Raw genomic sequence first — 22,483 nt, 5'->3', positions numbered from 1 at the left:
ACCTGTTATCTTTGTTCCATTCTTGGCCTCCTGAGGAACACCCACTCCATATTCATTTTCTCCAATAATTCTGAAGTAATACATGGCTCCCTCCTGTAAGTCCTCCACCTTATAAGTCAGTGCGTGGCAGTTGCTGGTCACACACACCCAAGCCTTCTTACTGGCCTCACGTTTTTCAACATGGTAGGACTTTACTGCATCACCACCATCATTCTCTGGAGCTTCCCACATGAGGGTTGCAGAATCCCTGGTCACTGCTGAAACTTTAACATTGACAGGAGGTCCAGGTGAGTCAAGGACCTTGACAACCATGGGCAATGTTGCTTTTCCCAACGGTGATTCAATAGTGACGCTGTATTCTCCAGAGTCATTTCTGTTGGATTTCTCAAGGGTCAGTGAAGTGTTGGATTCTGTTGAGTCAATAGTTCCTCTGACCTTTAGATCCACACCCTCCTTGGCCCATTCCACTGATGGCACAGGTTTGCCCTTGAACGGTACTTTGAGAGTAAATGCTGTGCCATGTTTGACAATAAGTACTTTCCGCATTTCAATGTCAACATCAAATGATGGCTCTGCAGTTCTGTCCATTGCTGCAGCCCCATCTGAATACAGGCTACGCGCACTGCTGCCAACTTTGTTTATTGCCTTGACACAGAATTCATATTTTGCGTCTGTCTTAAGTCCAGTGATTGTGAACTCCAAGCTCTTGGTAAGAGGGATAGCTTCAACCCATCTTGCTAGTTCTTCTGGTGATTCAGCAATCTCCTCTTCCTCCTCTTCCTCATATTCTTCCTCAAATTCTTCCTCTTCTCCCTTAACCTCTGGTTTTTCAATGTAGTCTCTGTATTCTACACTGTAACCAAGGATTGGAGCACCACCATCATCGGTAGGTGGTTTCCAGACAATGGACACACTGCTTGTGGTTGACGTGACGATCTTTGGCTTGGTTGGGCGAGAAGGAACAACCAGAGCATCCAATGCTCTGAATGTTGCAGATCGTTCACTTGGAGGACTCAAACCAGCTTCGTTTTCAGCACAAACTCTGAAGTCATACTCACAACCCTTGCGCAGTTTGGTTACTACTATTGTACATTCAACAACTGGATCTCTGTTCACACGGACCCAGCGCATACCTGTCTTATCACGGCGCTCAATCACATATCCAATGATGGGGCTGCCTCCATCACTGGCTGGCTTGCACCAGGTGAGGGTCATTGAATCTCCAGTTATGGTAGTGACATCAACATTTGTTGGAGCCGTGGCAAACGTGTATGGATCTGTAATCTTTACAACCTCACTGTCCAGAGCCTCACCAACCCCGTGTTTGTTAACAGCCATAACCCTGAAGATATATTCATTGCCCTTGAGCAGTCCTGTGACTTTGTGGTATGTGCTAAGGACGTCTGCCTTAACCATTGTCCACGCCAAGCTGCTGGTCTCACGCTTTTGAACAATGTAATGTGTGATGTCAGCACCACCATTCTCCTGAGGAGGACCCCATGACAGAGTACATGCCTCAGCTGTGAGACCTGTGATCTGAAGCGGTCCTGCTGAAGGTCCTGGCTTATCTAGAATCAAACAGTGTATTGGCATGGATACCTTTCCACCAATATTCTGCAAAGTTAGGGCATACTGTCCAGAATCTCTTCTGATGCAATCCTTCACAATGACAGAAGTACTGGTATCTGTTGAAACAATCTGGATTCTGGCTCTCAGCTCAATCTCTTTGCCATCCTTTGTCCAGGAAATGACAGGGGCAGGACGTCCAGCAAGGTCAGCGTTAATCTTCAGAGTTTCTCCTGCTTTCACAAGCAATGTCTCTCTGAACTTGACATCCATCATGATGCGTGGTGGTTCCACATCATCCTTGACAGTGATGGGACCAGTGCGGTCAGATGGCCCGCTGAACACTCCAGCGACATTCTTAGCAATGATGCGGAAGTCATACTGGCTGTTCTCCGTAAGGCCTGTTGCATCATAGTGGGTCTCAGGCACATTGGTGAAGTTGCACCTTGTCCAGCGCCCTTCTGGAAGGTCTTTGCGTTCAATGGTGTAGCCAGTAACCTTGGCACCACCATCATACTCTGGTTTCTCCCAAGATAAGGAGACAGTTGTTCTGGTAACAGCAGTGACCACAGGTGTGCCTGGAGGATCACATGGATCTCTGGCTGCCACAGCTTCAGAGGCCTTGCTGCATTTACCGATACCAGTAATATTTTCAGCATAGATACGATATTCATACATCATTCCCTCTTCAACGCCATTGACTTTGTATTCAGTATCTTTGATCATTCCTCTGTTCATCTTTGTCCAAAGAATGCTAGAACGCTCCTTCCTCTCCAGATGGTAGCCCAGAACAGGACTACCGCCATCCACGACTGGCTCATTCCAAGTCACCAACATGTAGGACTTGGTGGCCAACTTCACTATAGGTGTAGAAGGAGGTCCAGGTTGTTTAAAGTTATACTTAGCAGTAATTCCAGGGGAATCCAGGTATGTACTCTTTCCATAACGGTTGACAGCATAGATGCGGAATTGGTACTCAGCTCCATGTGTCAGTCGGCCAGCCTTGAAAGATGTTCTAGCCACGTTACTTCCTACCATTTGCCATTCTTGTGTGTTTGTGTCTCTCTTCTCCACAATATAGTTACTGATGCAGCAGCCACCATCATAATCTGGTGGAGACCAGGACAGTGTGATGCTGTCTGACGTCACAGAATCCACCTTAACGCATTTAGGTGGACCTGGTTTATCAAGGACAACAAGTCCAATATTTGCTGTGACAGTTCCTGCTGTGTTAGCCAGAGTGATCTCATACTTGCCAACATGTTCTCTGCTTGCCTCTTTTATTATAATTTTGGATGAAGTTAGTGTGTTTAAGATGGTCACTGAGGACGTTTGCTTCAGAGGAAGGTTGTCCTTTTTCCAGGATACAACAGGCTTTGGCCTGCCCTTTACTGGAACGTCGAGAGTGAGGTCATCGCCAGCCTTCACACTGTATGTGGTAAATAATAAGTTGACAGATGGTTCAATTTCAACATCTTTTGTAACTACAGGCAAGCCAAGGTCCTTTGGCTCACTCTTTCCCTTCTCATTGATTGCAACAACTCTGAATAAATAGGCTTCATTAGGACTCAGATTAGGAATAGTTGCTTCAGGAACCTTTACTGTGCATGCTGTGCCCCATTTATCTCCACTCTTGGGCTTAAATTCCAAATTGTAGCACATTATTTTGCTTCCACCATCATGAGCAGGTTTTTCCCATGCCAGAGTCACACTGGTCTTTGTCACATCTACAACGGAAACTTTGCTTGGTGGCTGCGGTACCTCAGACACTTTGACTTCTTTGGTTTCGACCATCTGTCCTTGGCCATATTCATTAACAGCACAGACTCTGAAGTAGAACATGCCACCTTCAGGAAGCTCTTCAATCTTGAATGAGTTGGCCAAGCAGTTGCTGGTGACAGTAGTATAGGCCTTTCTGACAGACTCTCTCTTTTCAACAATGTAGTTTGTGATTTTAGAACCACCATCAGTGAGTGGTGTATCCCAGGCAAGAAGCACTGAATCTTTCTTGAGCTCCTTCACCACAAAGTTCTGTGGTGCACTTGGTGTATCCAAAATTCTCACTGCAACAATAGCAGTTTTTGAACCACTGCTGTTTTCTAGTGTAAGAGAGTATTTGCCACTGTCAAAGCGGTTAACATTGTCAATGACAAGCATGGTGTATGAACTGGTGGTGTCGACTCCAGCACGCTCTGTGAGAGTACCGTCAACCTTCTCCCATTTCACAGCAGGTTCTGGCCTTCCTCTAATGGCGACAAACAGACGCAGAGATCCACCAGCACGGACAGATACCACCTTTCTAAGATCAGCATCCAGCTCGATCTCTGGTGCTTCTGCCCTGTCAGAAGTAACCACTGTGCTGTGGACATTACCAGCCTCCCCTACTCCTTCAGAGTTGATAGCACAGACACGGAACTGGTACTCTCCACCCTCCTTCAGGTCTGTGATGGTGAGTTTAGTGGCTTGAATGCCAGTGGGTGGAGTACAAATGGTCCATTCTTTTTCAACTGGTGCATCTATTGCTGGAGCTACTTCTGCCTCCTCTGATAATTCGGGCATTGGTGTATACTCCCTTGTTTCAACAATGTAGCCCTTTACATAGGCACCGCCATCAAAGTCAGGTTTTCCCCAGGACAGAGAAACAGAAGACTTTGTGTAGTCTGTGACCTTAGGATGATGCGGAGGTCCAGGTGGTGTTATGGCATTACATGCTCTGTAGAATAGGGACAATTCACTAAGGTCTCCTATTCCAGCTTCATTCTCAGCAGCAACACGGTACTCATAGAAGTGGTCTGTCATGAGACCTGTGACCTTGAAATGGTTGTCAGTCAGCTTTTGTCTGTTGCATTTTGTCCACCTTACACTATCTTTGTCACGTTTTTCAAGGTGGTAAGTTTCAATTTCAGCTCCACCGGTCTGTTCTGGAGTGGTCCATGACAGAACCATGGAGTCCTTTGTGATCTGACTTGCTTCTGGAGTTCCAGGAGCACTTGGTAGTTTGAAAGGATTGCGTGCAATTATGGGTTCACTTTCAAGATAATCACCCACACCGTATTTGTTGACTGCCCTGACTCTGAAAATGTATTCATTTCCAGGTAGCAAATTTTTTAGTTTATAGAACATACCCTTGATGTCTGATGCAGCCACTGTCCAGGACAACCTGCTAGTCTCTCTTTTCTCCAAAACATAATGAGTGATACTAGCCCCGCCATTCAGAGTTGGTTCTGACCAGGAAAGGGTGCACCTGTCAGACATGATTCCTGTTATTTGCATGGGTCCAGTGGGTGTACCTGGTTTATCAAGGACTTTGACAGTGATAGGGAAGGTTTTTATACCGCCCAGATTTTTGAGGACGAGGTCATAGTGGCCACTATCAAGCTTGGTTACATCTTTAATAGTAATGGCTGCTCGTTTCTGTGTCGTTTTCACTTCAATGCGCAATGCTTTGTCCATTTCCTTGCCTTCTTTTAGCCAGGCAACATCAGGAATCGGTTTTCCATAGATGTCTGCATCAAGAAGCAAGTTTTCTCCAGCATTGATAACAATGACATCCTTGTATTTGGGATCCATTGAGGCTTTTGGCGGTTCAATTTCATCAGTAGCAGTGATAGGTCCAGAGCTATCGGATGGCTCGCTGAAGGTTCCAACTGCATTTCTTGCAATAACTCTGAATTCATACTGCTCATTCTCTGTTAGACCAGTGACGGTATACTCAGTCTCAACTATATTTGTGAAATTAGCCCTTACCCAGCGCAATTCTGGGGAGGAAAGATCTTTCCTTTCCACAATATATCCATTCACTTTGCTCCCACCATCATACTGAGGCTTAGTCCACTTAATCTTGATTATGGTCTTAGTAATAGACACAGCTTCAGGAGCACCAGGAGGATCACATGGGTCACGAGCAACAAAGTTCTCAGACACTTTACTGCATCTGCCGATGCCAACAATATTTTCAGCATAGACTCTGAATTCATATCCGCCCCCCTCTTCAAGATTGCAGATCTTGAACTCGGTATCAGTGATAAGAGACTTGTTCAGTTTGTTCCATGTAATGCTGCTTCTCTCCTTGTTTTCAAGATGGTACCCAATCACTGCACTTCCACCATCATTGACTGGCTCATTCCATTCAATGATCATCATTTCCTTCGTAGCAGATTTGACACGTGGTGTTCCTGGAGGCCCTGGTGGTTTGTATGGATATTGGACAACAATGGCCTTGGAGTCCAGAGATGCACCCTTTCCATATCTGTTTTCAGCAATGATTCTGAACTGATATTCTGCACCAGTCTTCAGTTTGGTGACCTTAAAAGCTGTTCTAGCAAGCTGTGTGGTTACTGCCTGCCATGTTGTAGTGGTGGTGTCTCTCTTCTCCACTATATAGTTCTTTACCTGGCATCCACCCATGTACACTGGGGGCTCCCAGGAGAGATGGACGAAGGTGTTGCTTACTTCAACAACCTTGATGGGACCTGTTGGTGGACCAGGCTTGTCAAGGATAATGACAGACACATCGTTACTTACAGTGCCGGCCTTATTGGTTGCTGTAACGATATATTTGCCAAAGTCATCTTTGCATGCCTCCGTTATTTGAATTCCAGTTGTTGTTGGAGTGTTTATCACATTGACTCTGGATGTCACCTTCAAAGACTCACCATCCCTAGTCCAGGTGATTGTAGGTTTGGGCCTGCCAATCACAGGGAACTCCAACTTCAAGTCTTTTCCAGCTAACACACTATAGGTGTTAAATTGCATCTTAAGGCTTGGCTCTATGGTCATGTCAGTTGCAGTGACGGGTGCAGCAAGTGCCTTTGGTTCACTTTTTCCCTTCTCATTGTAAGCAATGATACGGAATAGGTATTCTGCTCCTGCTGTGAGGCCCTTGGCAGTGCCCTCGCATGTCTTTGTATTTGTTGCAACTCCCCACTTATCTGTACCTTTGGGTTGCATCTCAATTAGGTATCCCCCAATTCTACTGCCTCCATCATGTTCAGGTTTCTCCCAGGCCAGTGAGACACTGGTTTTGGTGACATCAGTGAGGAAAATTGATCCAACAGGCAGTGGTACCTCGGAGGCCTTGGAAGCCACCTTTGTTTCAACACCCTGGCCGATTCCATAGTCATTCTCAGCCATGACTCTGAAGTAGTACATAGCTCCTTCAACCAAGTTCTCTACTTTGAATGTTGTCTTGGTGCATTTTGAGGACACATTAGCAAAAGTCTTTCTGGTTGATTCCCGTTTGTCAATTACATAATTCTTAATTTTGGAACCTCCATCAACCAGTGGAGCATCCCATTCAAGAGTGATGGAGTCCTTTCGGATTTCTTTAACCACAAGTTTCTGTGGGGCGCCAGGTGTATCCAGGACTTTAACAGTAACAAACTCAGATACAGTGCCACTGCTGTTTGTTAGGCTCAAGGTGTATTTTCCTGAGTGACTCCTGTCACATGAGTCAATGGACAACTGGGTGAAGTTAAGGGCTTTCTCAATCACTGCTTTTTCAGACACTTCTCCCTCATCCTTAGTCCACTTAATCTCAGGTGTTGGCCTGCCCTTGAATGGAATATGGATTCTAACAGATCCACCGGCTTTCAAAACGATGCCCTTCCTTAGATCAGAGTCAAGATGGATCTGTGGTGGCTCCACCCTTTCCTCTGGCTTAGCTGTTCCAGAGAGAACTGCTGGCTCACCCACTCCTAGTTTGTTCAGAGCACAAACCTGGATCTTGTACTCCTGACCCTCAGTAAGTTTGGTTATTTCATATTTGTTAAGACGCAGGCCAGTGGGGGGAGTGACCATGGTCCATTCCTCCTCCTCAGCCTTGCAGACTTCAATAATGTATCCTTGAATGTCGCTGCCACCATCAGACAGAGGCTTACCCCATGACAATGAAATAGAACTCTTTGTAGTGTCAATCACATTCACATATGCTGGGGCACCAGGCTTGTACTTTGGATCAATGGCCCTGAAGAAGGAACTTGGGAGGCTTGGCTCTCCTGCTCCAACTACATTCTCAGCAATCACTCTGAACTCATATTCATGGCCGGTGGTTAGGCCTGTAACTCTAAACGAAAGATCAGTGACTTTCTGTCTGTTGCATCTGGTCCATTTTATTCCATTTCTGTCCTTCTTTTCAATAATGTAATTGGTAATCTCACTGCCTCCACAAGTCTCAGGGGCTGACCAAGTGATGTTCATGCCATCATGAGCAATGTTAGATACATCCTCAATATGAGGTGGACCAGGAGGAATAAATGGAGTCTTCATTATCACTCCATTAGACACCAGTGGCTCACTGACACCATAACTGTTTACTGCCATGACACGGAACATATACTCATTGCCTTCAAGTAATTTGGTGACTTTAAAGCTTGTGGTTTGACAGCTGTTTGAAACAACAGTCCAAGCTAGACGGCTGGTCTCTCTTCTCTCAATGAAGTAGTGTTTAATAGGACTGCCTCCATCATGTAGTGGGGCACGCCATACCAGTGTGCATCTATCTTCAGCTACTCCGGTGACGTAGAGGGGTCCTTCGCATTGGCTAGGCCTGTCTAGAACAACAACCTGGAATGGGATTGTTTCTTTGCCAGCCTCATTTGTTAGATGGAGGGTGTACATGCCACCATCAACTCTAACAGCGTCCTTAATGACAATCATTGCATGGTTTTCAGTGTCTTTTATCTCTAGTCTGAGTGTATTCTCGATTGGCTTTTCATCCCTGAACCACTGGATCGTAGGGAGAGGCTTGCCATGGACATCGGCATCTAGCTTGAAGGTCTCTCCGGCATTGATGACAATGGTCTTGGTGAATGCAGGGTCAATTGAGAACTTGGGTGCCTCCAATTTATCACTTGCAGTGATTGGTCCACTGTTGTAGGATGGCTTACTGATGGTGCCAACTGAATTTTTAGCAATGACTCTGAAGTCATACTGTGCATTTTCAGTCAGACCAGTGACAGTGAACTGGGTCTCAATTACATTAGTGAAGTTTGCCCTCACCCATCTTCCCTCGGGCAGATCACGCTTCTCCACAGTATAGCCAGTTATATTACTGCCACCATCGTACTCTGGTTTAGTCCACTGGATGACAATGGTTTCTCTGGTTACATGGATGGCCTCTGGTGTGCCAGGAGGATCACATGGGTCACGGGCAACACAGCCCTCTGAGATCTTACTGCACCTGCCAGTGCCAACTATATTTTCAGCATAAACCCTGTATTCATACTCAATACCTTCCTCCAAGGGATAACTCTTGAAATAAGGCTCATGAAGAAGTGTTTTGTTGATCTTGACCCAGAGAATACTATTTCTCTCTTTCCTTTCAAGATGGTAGCCAAGGACAGGACTGCCTCCATCTGCGACAGGCTCGTGCCACTCAACAATCTGGTGGTCCCTTGAGAGAGAAGAAAGGAAAGGAGTGCCTGGTGGGCCTGGCTCTCTGTATGGGTACTGAGCTACCACGGAAGAGGAATCCAGACCTTGACTCTTGCCATAGCGGTTCTGAGCAATGATCCTGAACTGATACTCGGCTCCAGTCTTCAGTCTGGGCACTTTGATGGTTGTTCTGGCATGGTTGATGCTGAAATTTTCCCATGTTGTTGTAGTAGTATCTCTCTTTTGTACAATGTAGTTTGAAATCTGGCAGCCACCATTGTGCTTGGGTGGACCCCATGAAAGAGTGACACTCTGTGTGGTGATTTCATCAAACTTCACAGGGCCGGATGGAGGGCCAGGCTTGTCAAGGACAATGATATCAACTGCTGTGTCCTTCTTTCCAGCTGTGTTAGTAACATTTATGCTGTACATTCCTCCATCATCACCTGCTGCCTCCTTAATGCTCAGTGTTGTATGTGTTGGTGTGTTGATAATGTTGACTCTGGTAGTGAACTTCAAAGGAGCTCCATCTTTACTCCATGAGACTGATGGAATAGGTCGTCCAAAGATAGGAATATCAACTTTCATGTCTTTGCCCACTCTGACACTGTAGCTGCTGAATGCTGGTCGGATATCTGGTTCAAAGACTAAGTCCTTGGTCATCACTGGACCAGAGAGGACTTTGGGGTCACTCTTTCCCTTATCATTAATTGCAGTGACTCTAAACAGATATTCCTCTCCAGGGTTCAGTTTGGAAACAGTAGCCTCCATTGTCTTAAATGTGTTAACACCATTCCACTTTTCCTGGCCCTTCAGCTGCACCTCGAGCAGGTACTGCATGACTCTGCTTCCACCATCATACTCAGGCCTCTCCCATGCCAAAGAGATGCTTGTTTTGGTTTGATCTGTAACAATCAAGGCCTTTGGAGACTGGGGCACCTCTGAGACCTTCAGAGGATCCACAGTCGCTGCAGGCAGGCCAACACCATGTGCATTCTCAGCAAGGACTCTGAAGTAGTAACTACAACCCTCCTGGAGTGGCTCAACCTTCCACAAAAGAGCATGACAATTTGTTGCAACAGCTGCATATGTTTTGCGTGTGCTTTCTCTCTTTTCAATGACATAGTTCTTGATCTTCGAGCCACCATCCAACAGAGGTGGCTCCCAAGCCAGTGTCACCGACTGGTTGGTTATTTCCTTCACTTTCAAGTTAACAGGGGCACTAGGTGTGTCGAGAACACGGACAACAACAAAAGCAGATTTGGTTCCACTGGCGTTTTCTGCAGTGATGGTGTATTTTCCACTATCATTTCTGCTCATCTTGTCAATTACAAGGGATGCGTAACTGCTGGTCACCTCAATCACAGCAGTCTCTTTAAGGGCAGCTTCATCTTTGTCCCACCGGATGGTTGGAGTTGGCCTTCCTTTGATAGGAACAAACAGTCTAAGGGAAGCTCCAGCTTTAATGGTCACAATATTTCTCAGTTCCGGGTCAATGTCAAGGTCTGGCTCTTCTGCCCTGTCCTGGGCAACAACAGCTCCAGAGACATCTGCATGCTCACCAACTCCAACTTTGTTGATGGCACATACTCTAAACTTGTATGCCTGGTTTTCCTTCAGGTTAGCAACTTCAAAGTTCATCTTCTTGATACCTGTTGGCGGTGTGCACATTGTCCATTCCTCAATTATGGCATCGGTGGCAGCTGCCTCTGTAGCTGGGGCTTCAGCAGGGGCCTCAGCTGGCACTGCTGACACTGTGGTCGTGCAGCACTCAACAATGTATCCCTGAATCTTACAGCCTCCATCACAGACGGGCTTTCCCCAGGACAGGAATACTGATGTTTTAGTTGTATCAGTTACTTTTGGATTGTGTGGTTTGCCAGGCCTGAAGATGGGATCAAGAGCTTTGAAGAATACAGTTGGGGTGCTTGGTTCACCGGAACCTACACCATTCTCAGCAGCAACTCTGAATTCATAGATATGGGATTCCAGGAGTCCAGTGACCTTGAAAGTTAAATCAGTGACTGTTTTTCTGTTGCATCTGGTCCATCTTACACCTTCTTTGTCATGTTTCTCAATTATGTATCCAGTGATAGGACTGCCTCCATCTTCAGCAGGTGCCTCCCAGGTGAGCACCATTGAATCCTTTCTAATATCTGAAACTTCCAAGCTCTTGGGTGTACCAGGGAGTGCATATGGATCTTTGATTATGGCAGGGGCAGACTCAAGTGGTGCACCCACTCCAAATTGGTTGACGGCTTGGACTCTGAAGATGTACTCATCTCCCTCCAGGAGCTTAGAAACCTTTAAACAAGTCTTCTCAACCTTTGGGTCAACAACAGTCCAGGCAAGCCTGCTTGTCTCTCTCCTACTTACTATGTAGTGGGAGATCTTGCTACCACCATCTTGTAGAGGTGGTTTCCATACAAGGCTGCATCGGTCTTTGGTTATTCCTGTAACAATAAGAGGTCCCTCTGGTGGTCCAGGTTTATCTAGAACAACTACATTGACCTGTACAGCCTTTTCTCCTCCTGGATTTTTCAACAGCAGAGTGTATTGGCCTCCATCGGAAAGTTTAGCTTCCTTAACAGATATAAAAGCTTTGATGGGTGTGTTCTTAATTTCTCTATGAATAGTGTTGCCCAGTTCCTGCTCTCCCTTCATCCAGTGGATAGAAGGCAAAGGTTTGCCATGAACATCTGCATCAATCTTGAAGTTTTCTCCAGCATTAACCACAAGAGTTTGTGTGTACTCTGGGTCAATGCTGAGGCGTGGTGGTTCAATCTCATCTTTGGCAGTGATAGGACCGGTGCTGTAAGAGGGCAGGCTGAACACACCAGCAGCATTTCTGGCAATGACACGGAACTCATACTGATTGTCCTGCACAAGTCCAGTTGCAACATATTCTGTCTCAATGATGTTGGTGAAGTTAGCCTTCAGCCAACGACCTTCAGGAAGCTCCTTCTTTTCCACAACGTAGCCCGTAACCTTGGCACCACCATCATATTCAGGCTTGGTCCATACAATGCTCACAGAATCCTTAGAGATCTTTGTTGCCTCTGGGGTGCCAGGGGGATCACAAGGATCTCTAGCCACACACCCCTCAGACACTTTGCTCATTTTGCCTATTCCGACAATGTTTTCAGCATAAACTCTGTATTCATACTCCATTCCTGGTTCCAGACCAGTGGTCTTGAAGGTTTGGTCTGTAATAAGAGATTTGTTAAGTTTGACCCACATGATGCTGTTTCTCTCTTTGCGTTCAATATGGTAACCCAACACAGTGCTTCCACCGTCATTCACAGGTTCATTCCAGGCAACCACCATGGTGTCCTTGGTGCAGACTGCAATGTTGGGGGTTCCTGGGGGTCCTGGGAGCTTGTATGGGTATTGAGCCACAATACACTCTGAGAGAAGAGCTGGGCCTTTTCCATATCGGTTTTCTGCTGTGATTCTAAACTGATACTCAGACCCAGTCTTCAGCCTGCCTGCCTTGATTTTGGTCCTTGCAAGGTTAGGAGATACAACCACCCAGGTATTTGCAGATGTGTCTCTCTTTTCCACAATATAGTGTTTGATAGTGCAACCACCATCATATTCTGGTCGGTTCCAGGACATGGTTACACTGTCAGACGTAACTGCTTCCACCTTAACTGGACCACCCGGCTGGCTGGGTTTGTCTAGTACAACAATGCCAATGTCAGCTGTTGTCTCTCCTGCTGTGTTGCTCAAAGTAATAACGTATTTTCCAACATCATCTCTTGTAGCCTCTTTTATTTTGAGGTTTAGCATTGTGTCAGTTGCAGAAAAGTTGACTCTGGTAGTTCTTTTCAGAGGCTCACCATTTTTCACCCAGGTGACATTTGCTTTAGGACGTGCGACATAGGGAACGTCTACTGTCAGGTCTTCTCCTGCCATCACACTGAATGTGTTGAATAACATTTTGGCAACAGGAGCAATCACAAGATCTTTTACGATCACAGGCACACCGATTTGGCGTGGGTCGCTTGTTCCCTTTTCATTTCTTGCTGCTACACGGAACATGTATTCTTCACCTGCATTAAGTCCACTAATAGTAGCTTCTGTTTCCTTTACAATCATAGACTGTGTCCACTTATCAACACCTTTAGGCTGGATCTCAACAACATAACAGCCCACTCTGCTGCCACCATCGTGCGCTGGCTTCTCCCAGGAGAGGGTGACACTGTTCTTGGTAACATCCTTAAGAGTGATTTTGCCAGGTGGCTGTGGTTTCTCAGAAACTTTAATTGATTCCCCGGACTCAATAGGTAGCCCAATGCCATATTCATTCTCAGCCAAAACTCTGAAGTAATAGTTGCATCCTTCCAAGAGCTGGTCTACTGTGAAGGTGGTTTGACGGCAGTTAGCACTGACTGTGGCATATGCTTTCCTTGTTGACTCACGTTTCTCAACAATATAGTTGTTAATCTTAACTCCTCCATCATTTACTGGTGGTTCCCATGTCAGAGTGACCGATTCATTTGTTACAGTGGTAATCTTGAGATTCTGTGGGGCACTTGGTGTGTCAAGCACCTTGACTTGGACTGTAACTGTCTTGGAGCCAGAGCTGTTTTCCACTGTAAGATTATACTTTCCACTGTCAAATCTGTTGACATTTCCAATTACAAGAGACGTGTATGATGTTGTGCTTTCAATGGTTGCCCTCTCAACACGCTCACCATCTTCTTTGGTCCATTTCGCCTCAGGGACAGGTCTGCCTCTGATAGGCACAAATAGTCTAAGTGTGCAGCAAGCTCTAAGATTAACAACCTTGCGGAGCTCAGCGTCCAAATCGATCTCAGGTGGGAGTAGCCTGTCCTCTGCCTTGGGATTGCCAGGTACAGATGCTGCCTCTCCAACTCCTTCACTGTTGACAGCAGAGATGTTAATCTTGTACTCCTGGTTCTCCTTCAGGTTAATAATGGTGAAAGAGGTGGCAAGGAGTCCTTCTTTGGGTGTCACAATGGTCCATTCCTCCTCTTCTTCCTTTTCAGACGGGATGCAGGTCTCCACAATGTAGCCAGTGACATCAGAGCCACCGTCGTATGCAGGCTTGTTCCAGGCAACAGTAATCGAGGATTTAGTTGTGTCCAAGATTCTTGGGTTGCATGGGGCCCCCGGAGCGTCCAGTACATCAGTGGCCTTGTAGAATGGACTTGAAGCACTTGGTGCACTCAATCCAGCAGCATTCTCAGCAATTATTCTGAATTTGTATTCATGTCCAACAAGAAGGGCTGTTGCCTTGAATTGCAGATCTTTGACCTTCCTCTTGTTGCATTTGACCCAGCGTAGGCCTATTCTGTCTTTCCTTTCAATATTGTAGTTGGTGATGGGAGTTCCACCATCGCTTGCAGGTGCTTGCCACATAACAAACATTGAATCTTTGGTTATTGCCGTCACCTCAGGATTCCCTGGAGGATCTGGAACCACATATGGATTGGCTGCAATAGTGGGTTGTGAATCAAGAGACTCACCAAGTCCATATTTGTTTACTGCCATAACTCTGAATATGTATTCATTTCCTTCGAGCAGCTTGGTCACTTTGAATTGTGTAACTTGCAGGTCTGAAACCACATTGGTCCAAACCAGCCTGCTTGACTCGCGCTTCTCAATCACATATCCTTCAATCTTGGCACCTCCATCATCTGCAGGTGGAGCCCAGGTGAGCAAGCAGTTGTCAGCGTTGACATTGGACACGTCAAGAGGTCCAACTGGTGGTCCTGGTCTGTCGAGCACTTTAACATTAAAGATGTGCTTAGCAAATCCACCAACATTAGTGGCCGTCAAAACAAATTCTCCTCCATCTGTTCTGATAGAGTCCTTGTTGGTAAGAGTGGTTGTCAGTTCTGTGAACTTCAGCTGCAGTTTCATTGTGTTCTCAACCTCCTTTCCGTTCTTGGTCCAAACCATAGATGGAGTTGGTTGACCAGCGATGTCAGCATCAAGCTTGAAGGACTCTCCAGCTTTTAGTAGAACAACATCCTTAAAGATGGCATCAACCATAATACGTGGCTCAATGATGTCATCTTTGCAGGTAATTTGGTCTGAGGGCTCAGAGGGCAGACTCACTGCACCTGCTGAGTTTCTGGCCATAACACGGAACTCATAGGAGGCATCTTGAGTCAGTCCACTGACAGTGAATGTCGTCTCAGTGATGTTGGTGAAGTTGGCTCTCATCCAACGGCCAGTAGGCATTTCTCTCTTCTCCACTGTGTAGCCAGTGATTTTGAAACCACCATCGTACTCAGGCTTTGTCCACTCAATGGTGATAACATTTTTGTTGACAAATATTGGCACAGGCTGACCTGGTGGGTCTACAGGGTCCAAGGCCAATATCGCTTCTGAGGCCTTACTTGGCTTACCAATTCCAGCCATGTTTTCAGCCATGACACGGAACTCATAGGCAATTCCATCTTCAAGCCCAGTGGATTTGAAGAGGTTTCCTTTCACAAGAGACTTGCTGATCTTTTGCCACATGATGCTGCTTCTTTCTTTCCTCTCAACATGATAACCAATGACTTCATTTCCACCATCAGACACAGGTTCGTTCCAGCCAATTGTTATTGAGTCCTTGGTAAAGGCAACAACACCAGGAGTACCAGGTGGTCCAGGAGCTCTGAATGGATAGGCAGCCAGTACTGCCTCTGAGGTGATGGGAGGCCCAACACCATATCTGTTTTTAGCTCTCACTCTAAACTGGTACTCTGATCCAGTGGTTAAGCGAACGGCTTTGAACATGGTACGGATGATAGTGGAAGACAGCTCTGTCCACGTTTGGGAAGTGGTGTCTCTGATCTCCACCACATAATTGGTGATTGGAACCCCTCCGTCATTGTCAGGAGTGTCCCATGCAAAGACGCAATAGGTACGAGATTTCTCCAAAATGGTAACCGGTCCCTTGGGTGGCCCAGGAACATCATGAACTTTGACAATGATCTTGTCTGTCACAGAACCAACAATGTTCTTTCCAGTCATGGTGTAGACACCACTGTCAGCTCTGGTGCATTCACTAATGCTGAGGATAACTGTAGCAGAAGTAGTTTCCACATTGGTTTTCTGTGTGAGCTTCAGGGCTAAGCCATCCTTTTGCCAAGAGATAGTTGGTCTGGGACGTCCCATAACTGGAATTTCAACCTTGATGTCATCTCCTGCCTTGGCAATAACAGTCTTCTGACATACACCACGGAGGTCAAACTCAGGCAGGGAAGTAGAATCCCTGACAGTAATGTGTTTACTCTCACGTGGAGCGCTTCTACCTGAGTGGTTGACAGCCATAACGCGGAAAATGTATTCCTCCATCTCATTAAGATTCTTCACTGTGAAGTCCATGACCTTGACTGTTGTAACATGTGCCCACTGATCAGTTCCCTTTTTCTGGGCTTCAAGGACGTATCCTGTAATTCTGCTGCCCCCATCATGCTTGGGTTTGGTCCAAGCCAGGCTCACAGAGTTCTTGGTGACATCAGTAGGTATTATACTCGTTGGAGGAGATGGTGCCTGGGATGCACGAATTGGATCAACGGTTTCAGCCGGCTCACCAATGCCATACTCATTCTCGGCAGACACTCTGAAGTAATACTCACAGCCTTCACATAGGTCACCAATCCTAACTGAAGTGGTGGGGCACTTTGTAACAGCAGTAGCAAAAGCCTTGCGTGTTGTTTCTCTTTTCTCAATGATGTAGTTTGTGACCTTGGCTCCACCATCGATCATAGGCACCTCCCACTGAAGAGTAATGCTTTCCTTGTCAATCTTGACTGGTTTTAGGTTGATTGGAGGTCCAGGTGAACCAAGAACTCTCACATGTATATCGGCACTCTTCTTTCCAGCTGAGTTCTCAAGGGTAAGCTCGTATTTACCCGCATCATTCCTGGAACTCTCAGGAATGATCAGCATTGTAAATGACTCAGTGCTGTCAATAACTGCGCGTGGGACTGGACCGCCGTTCTTGGTCCAGGTGACGGTAGGCGTAGGACGTCCCTTGATGGGCACAAAGAGGCGAATGGAGCAGCCAGCCCTGACAACAAGGGTTCTTCTCAGCTCAACATCAAGCTCCAAGTCAGGTTCAGCTGAACGCTCCACAATCTCAATAAGTTCTTGGGTTTCAGCAGGTTCACCTGCTCCCTTAGCATTAATAGCGCTAATTCTGAAGTGGTATTTAGTACCCGTTTCCAGATTGGGAACAACAAACTCTGTGATCCTAAGTGGAGACGAAGGGGTGTCCTTAACCCATTCTTCTGTTCCTTCCTTTTTGTGCTCAATCACGTATCCAGTGACTTCAAGTCCACCGTTATCAAGAGGTTTCCCCCAGTTTAGAGTGGCAGTGGTCTTGGTTGTGTCTGTGACTCTTGGATTGACGGGAGGTCCAGGCACAACTGTCAGACATAAAAAAGTGGTAAGTATCTTTTAAATCTTATTAAAGCATTCCATAAAAAACGTGATTTTATAAGAGACTTTACTTACAGGCCTCCTCTATTGGTCTGACAGGCATGGATGGTTCACTAGGCTCTCCAAAGCCAGCTTTGTTCTCAGCAAGAACACGGAACTCATACTCTATACCCGTGGTGAGACCGGTCACTTCAAAGGTGAGCTCACTTATGGATTTCTTGGACGCCCTGAACCATCTCATTCCCTTCTTCTCCTTCTTCTCAACACAGTAACCTATGATGTCACTTCCTCCATCGTCAGCTGGTCTCCTCCAGGTCAGAGTGGCTGAATGTCCGTTGACTTTCTCAATCTCTGGTTTGGATGGTGGACCAGGAGGACCTACACACATGGAAAGAAGAAACACATTCATGATTTTAATGAGTAGTCTGTATTTCTCTCCATGAGACATTTGATCCTTAAAAAAGTGGAAATGTAAGACGTAAGAAGGGTTGCAGCCAAATATTATTTTTGATTGTTGAGTAATTTGTCATTACTGGTTGTTTCATCTATAAGATGTCAGAAAATGGTGATCATTTTTTCTCTAAGCCGAGGATGATGTCCTTAAATATTCAGTTTTCTGTCACAGAGGAGAGAAAAGCTAGAACAAAATCACATTTAAGAAGCTGAAATCTGAATCTTTTTTTAATTAAAAAAGGACTCAAACCCATTGATTATCCAAATAGTTGGCATTAACATAATATTTGATTACAGCTCTACTGTATTCTTTGTCAAGGAACATTTTATCTTTAAAACTAAGTGCAAATGTAGGATGCAAGATGAAGTGAGGAACATGACAAAGTGCACATACCGAATCTATCAACCATTTTGACCGCCTCAGAGTGTGATGGCTCACTGGCACCATACTGGTTCACAGCAGAGACTCTGAAGAAGTATTCATTGCCCTGGATAAGCTTGGTGGCCACATAGCGACAGTCAATAATGTTGCTCTCCAGGATGGTCCAGAGCAGGCGGCTGGTCTCTCTCTTCTCCAGGGTGTAATGTCTGATAGGAGAGCCTCCGTCCTCTGTAGGAGCTGCCCAGGTAAGAGTGACCTTTTCAGAGGAAATACCGCTGCATTCGATGGGTCCCGGAGCAGCAGGAACGTCCAAAACTGTGACCTTGACCGTTTCCTCCTTCACGCCAAAGGGATTGCTGGCAGTGATGACGTACTCTCCAGAGTCCTTCCTGCTGGCGTACTTGATGGACAGAGTGGACGACGTTGCAGTGGTCTCAATATTTACAAGATCAGAGGGTTTGAAGTACTTTCCTCCCTTTGACCAGTATGAGGTTGGCGCAGGTTTGCCTAAAATGCTTGTGGCAGTGATGACGATAGTATCCCCGGCTCGGACAGTCAGACCCTCCTTGACCTGGGCTTCAATAATAATGGTTGGTGCAGCTGTTGGACAAAAATGAAAAACCTTTATTTATCATGCAATATGACATAATCAGTGAAGATTTACAGAGATAGGAACGATACAAAATCTTAGTGGTTGTTTTATATCTCACCATATTCATCTGTGCAGATAATAGTATCAGTCTGCTCGGAGGGCGGACTGATCGCTCCAGCAGAATTTTTCGCCCTGATCCTGAACTCGTATTTGCAGCCCTCCTGCAGTTCGGTCACTGTGAACGCAGGGTCCACAACGTTCACGTTGTTGGCTTTCACCCAGACCTTAGAGGGCAGGTCGCGCTTCTCAACGACGTAGCCGGTCAGCCTGTGGCCGCCGTCGCGCTCTGGCTCGGTCCACTGGAGGGTCACGGTGCTCCTGGTGATGCTGATCACGTCAGGTTTTCCAGGGGCATCTAAGGATACAGATATAAAACATATTAATGCATTGTTGTAGGGCTGCAAGTAACTAGAGCTCCAGCGATGAGTCGATCTATAGAAAAACTATTTTGATAATAAAGAATTAAAATTCTTCATGCATTACATGACAAAAATGCCTTTTTCAGCCACTTAAATAGCCACTTAATAGAGATTCCCTAATCTTTTCGCTTTATATCTAAATAAACTAAATATATTTGGGTGTTGGACTGACCAAACAATGCATTTAAACACATCATCTTGGACTTTGAGAAACTGGTTTGGACATTTTTCATTATTTTCTAACATTTTCCAGACCAAAGGATTGATAGATTAATGAAAACATAACAACAAGATCAAATATCTTGTTGTGTCCACACCTAAAAAGTATTCAGTTCACTGTAACAGAGAAGAAGGGAAACTAGAAGATATAATCACATTCAGGAAGCTGGAATCTGAGAATTTTTTAGTTCATCAAACCGATTGATCATTTATCAAAATAGTTGGCGATTAACTTAGTAGATGACGACTCATCCATTCATCTTTGCATTAAATCACTATCTAATTTAACATTTTGCCTCTCTCACACCTTTGACACTTACCAATGGCGTTCAGGGCCACCTGTGGGTCAGTGGGGGCACTTGGTCTACCGATGCCAGCCAGGTTGATTGCCATGACTCTGAACTCGTACTCCAGACCTTCAGTCAGACCAGTTACTTTGTGTTCCTTCATCCTCAAGGCGGTTGGGCTCGCCCGCTTCCACAACATACTGTTCCTCTCCTTGAACTCAGCATGGTAGCCTGAATGTAGAACAAAGGGGGACCATCAAAATCCATGTTTAACTCACATAGATTCATCAATGAAAGAAGCAAAGATAACAATTATGTAAAATAATATAAGTATAAATAACATAGATGTTGGACAATAGTTAGGTTAAATGTGCAAGCTGACCAGTGATGGGAGACCCTCCAGTCTTCCTGGGGTCATTCCAGGCCAAGTAAGCCGAGTCGTGGCACATGTGCATGATCTGAGGTGGAAGAGGAGCATCGGGAACATCTGTAGAAAATCAGAAATATTGTAGAGTCAGACCAAGCTCAATAACACAAAGATATTGATAAACAATCTAAAATAAAAGCTTGAGCATTCAAAAAATACAGAGGTCATATCACTTCTGGAGTGTTAAGTAAAGTTTGTATTTAATGTATTTATTTATTGGTTGTACTGATTTAGAGATATATATCCGAGAAATGACATCACTGCAAGCAAAAACCAAGTCCCTTACTGAATGGATGCTTAGCGACGATGGACTCAGACTTGAGTCCCTCTCCGACGCCGTACTTGTTCTCAGCGCAGATTCTGAAGATGTACTCGGTGCCCTCATGGAGACCTGTCACCCTCATGGTGTTGGTCTCCACAGTGGAGGACACAGTCACCCACATGTTGGTGATGAAGTCCCTCTTTTCTAGGATGTAGTTGGTGATCTCTGAGCCGCCGTCGTCTTTGGGAGCGACCCACTTCAGCGTAGCACCGTCGGCAGTGACATCTTTAAACTTGATGGGTCCAATAGGAACGCCAGGTTTACCCACCACCCTGAAATCAGACGAGGGATGACAGGTTTGGTACTTACATAACTTAACTGGACACATTTGGACACCGTTAACAATAACTGGACACGCAGGAGTCATCCCAAAGGGATTGATAAGAAGAAGTCTAAGTCTATGTCTATGTACGCAAAGGGAAAACTATTTCCAAACCACTTCAATTTTTCTCTCCAAATCCTGTAAAAGGACGCCCCAAAATGAATGAAAGTAGAGATTTGTACTTGGCAAAGAGCATTGTGTGAAATCTATCATCAGTTATTTTGGGGAATTAATAAGGACAACATGAAGACAACATGGGGGCAACATGAGGACAATATGAGGACAAAATAAGGACAAAATAAGGACAACTTGAGGGTTATATGTGAAAAAAAATAACCAAAAAGTGTTTAAAAAAGGGACAAAAACGTTGACATTGATTAAAAACATCAACAAAAGTTGTTGATTTTGAGTTTTGACAGGAAGACAACACGAGGGTTAACACTGATATTCTGTTAGAAGGTTAGGTTCTACCCAGACAGTAATGCATGGGTATGACTGGAACCACCATAGCTTGATCCACATCATGTTGCGGTCTGCTCTCTGGAACAGGGTTCTTCCTACCTGATGAAGATGGTGGATTCCTTGGTCCCAGCTTTGCTTCTAAGGGTAATGGTGTACTTGGAGGCATCGCTCCTCTGGCAGTCTCTAATCAGGAGGGTGGTGTTGACGGCGGAGGACTCTGCGCACACTCGGCCGCTGTCTGTCAGTTCTTCGTCGTCTCCCTTCTTCCAGGACACTTTGGGCGTGGGTTTGCCAATGATGGGGATCCTTAGACGGACGATGCTGCCCTCTTTGGCGATGTAGCACATGTTGGGCAGCTCCCTCAGGTCAAGGCTGGGAGGAACTGCAGACAGAAGGAACCACTCATTAAAATGCTCTCTCCCCTACGTGGATGGTCTTTAAACTTCCTGCTGTCTTAAAAAAGCCCAGAGCAAACTCAAAAAGACAGTTTCAGTTTGAATTACTGACCTTTTCCCATTTTTTGAGATTAATAAATATCTACCTATATTTCAGATATAGACATTTTCAAAGGGGTCAAACAGGAGGGTTAATGTCTTCATTCCCATTTCCTGATGTTTGGTAGGACTGTATCCAGATTGGTTGCACATGTACAATGACTGACAACTATTCTGTTATCATCAAAGTTACTTACTGATCAGGTCCTTGGCAACCACTTTCAGCTCCTTGGTGGCGCCGTCTCCCGAGTCATTCACAGCTTTCACCCTGTACGTGTACTCTCTGTCCTCCACCAGGTCCTTGGCGCTGTACTGCATGTTCTTGGACCTCATGAGCTCCTTGTAAGTGTCCTCACCGATGAGGACCTCCAGCACGTAGCAGATGATGCGGCTGCCACCGTCGGTGAGCGGTTTCTTCCAGCTCAGAGTGCACGAGTCCTTGGTGACCAGCAGAGTCTTGAAGTCCATGACGGGTCCAGGCTCCTCTGGAAAGGTAAAAAACAGTGCAGTGAGTATTCAGTTCATTTTAATTCAATTTTATCTACATAGCGCCAAATCACAACGACAGTTATCTGCCAGGTGTTTCATAAAGACCAGGTCTAGACCTGCCTCGGGGTTGTTATTTATCTCCCAGGTATTTCCATAAAGAGCAGGTCTAGACCGGACTCTGGGATGTTATTTATCTCCCAGGTCTT

At 45.6% G+C, this 22,483-nt stretch overlaps 1 protein-coding gene across 1 annotated transcript in view; it reads right to left on the bottom strand.

Moving 5' to 3' along the window:
* Positions 1 to 22,483, bottom strand: part of LOC117953067 (titin-like) — a 201,318-nt gene that overhangs the window by 33,689 nt on the left and 145,146 nt on the right. Inside the window, exons 161-169 of the mRNA XM_034885784.1 lie at positions 21,986 to 22,273; positions 21,394 to 21,676; positions 20,475 to 20,782; positions 20,144 to 20,248; positions 19,795 to 19,992; positions 18,895 to 19,191; positions 18,197 to 18,784; positions 17,425 to 17,727; positions 3 to 17,336 (exon numbers count right to left, since the gene is read on the bottom strand). Of these exons, the coding sequence (XP_034741675.1) occupies positions 3 to 17,336; positions 17,425 to 17,727; positions 18,197 to 18,784; positions 18,895 to 19,191; positions 19,795 to 19,992; positions 20,144 to 20,248; positions 20,475 to 20,782; positions 21,394 to 21,676; positions 21,986 to 22,273 (19,704 nt within the window). The remainder of the gene's footprint in view (positions 1 to 2; positions 17,337 to 17,424; positions 17,728 to 18,196; positions 18,785 to 18,894; positions 19,192 to 19,794; positions 19,993 to 20,143; positions 20,249 to 20,474; positions 20,783 to 21,393; positions 21,677 to 21,985; positions 22,274 to 22,483) is intronic.

The sequence above is a fragment of the Etheostoma cragini genome, chromosome 11, assembly GCF_013103735.1.
Source record: "Etheostoma cragini isolate CJK2018 chromosome 11, CSU_Ecrag_1.0, whole genome shotgun sequence".
NCBI classification, from domain to species: Eukaryota; Metazoa; Chordata; class Actinopteri; order Perciformes; family Percidae; genus Etheostoma; species Etheostoma cragini.
Note: the sequence above shows the minus strand (reverse complement) of the source record. Positions and strands in the feature narration are given on the sequence as shown.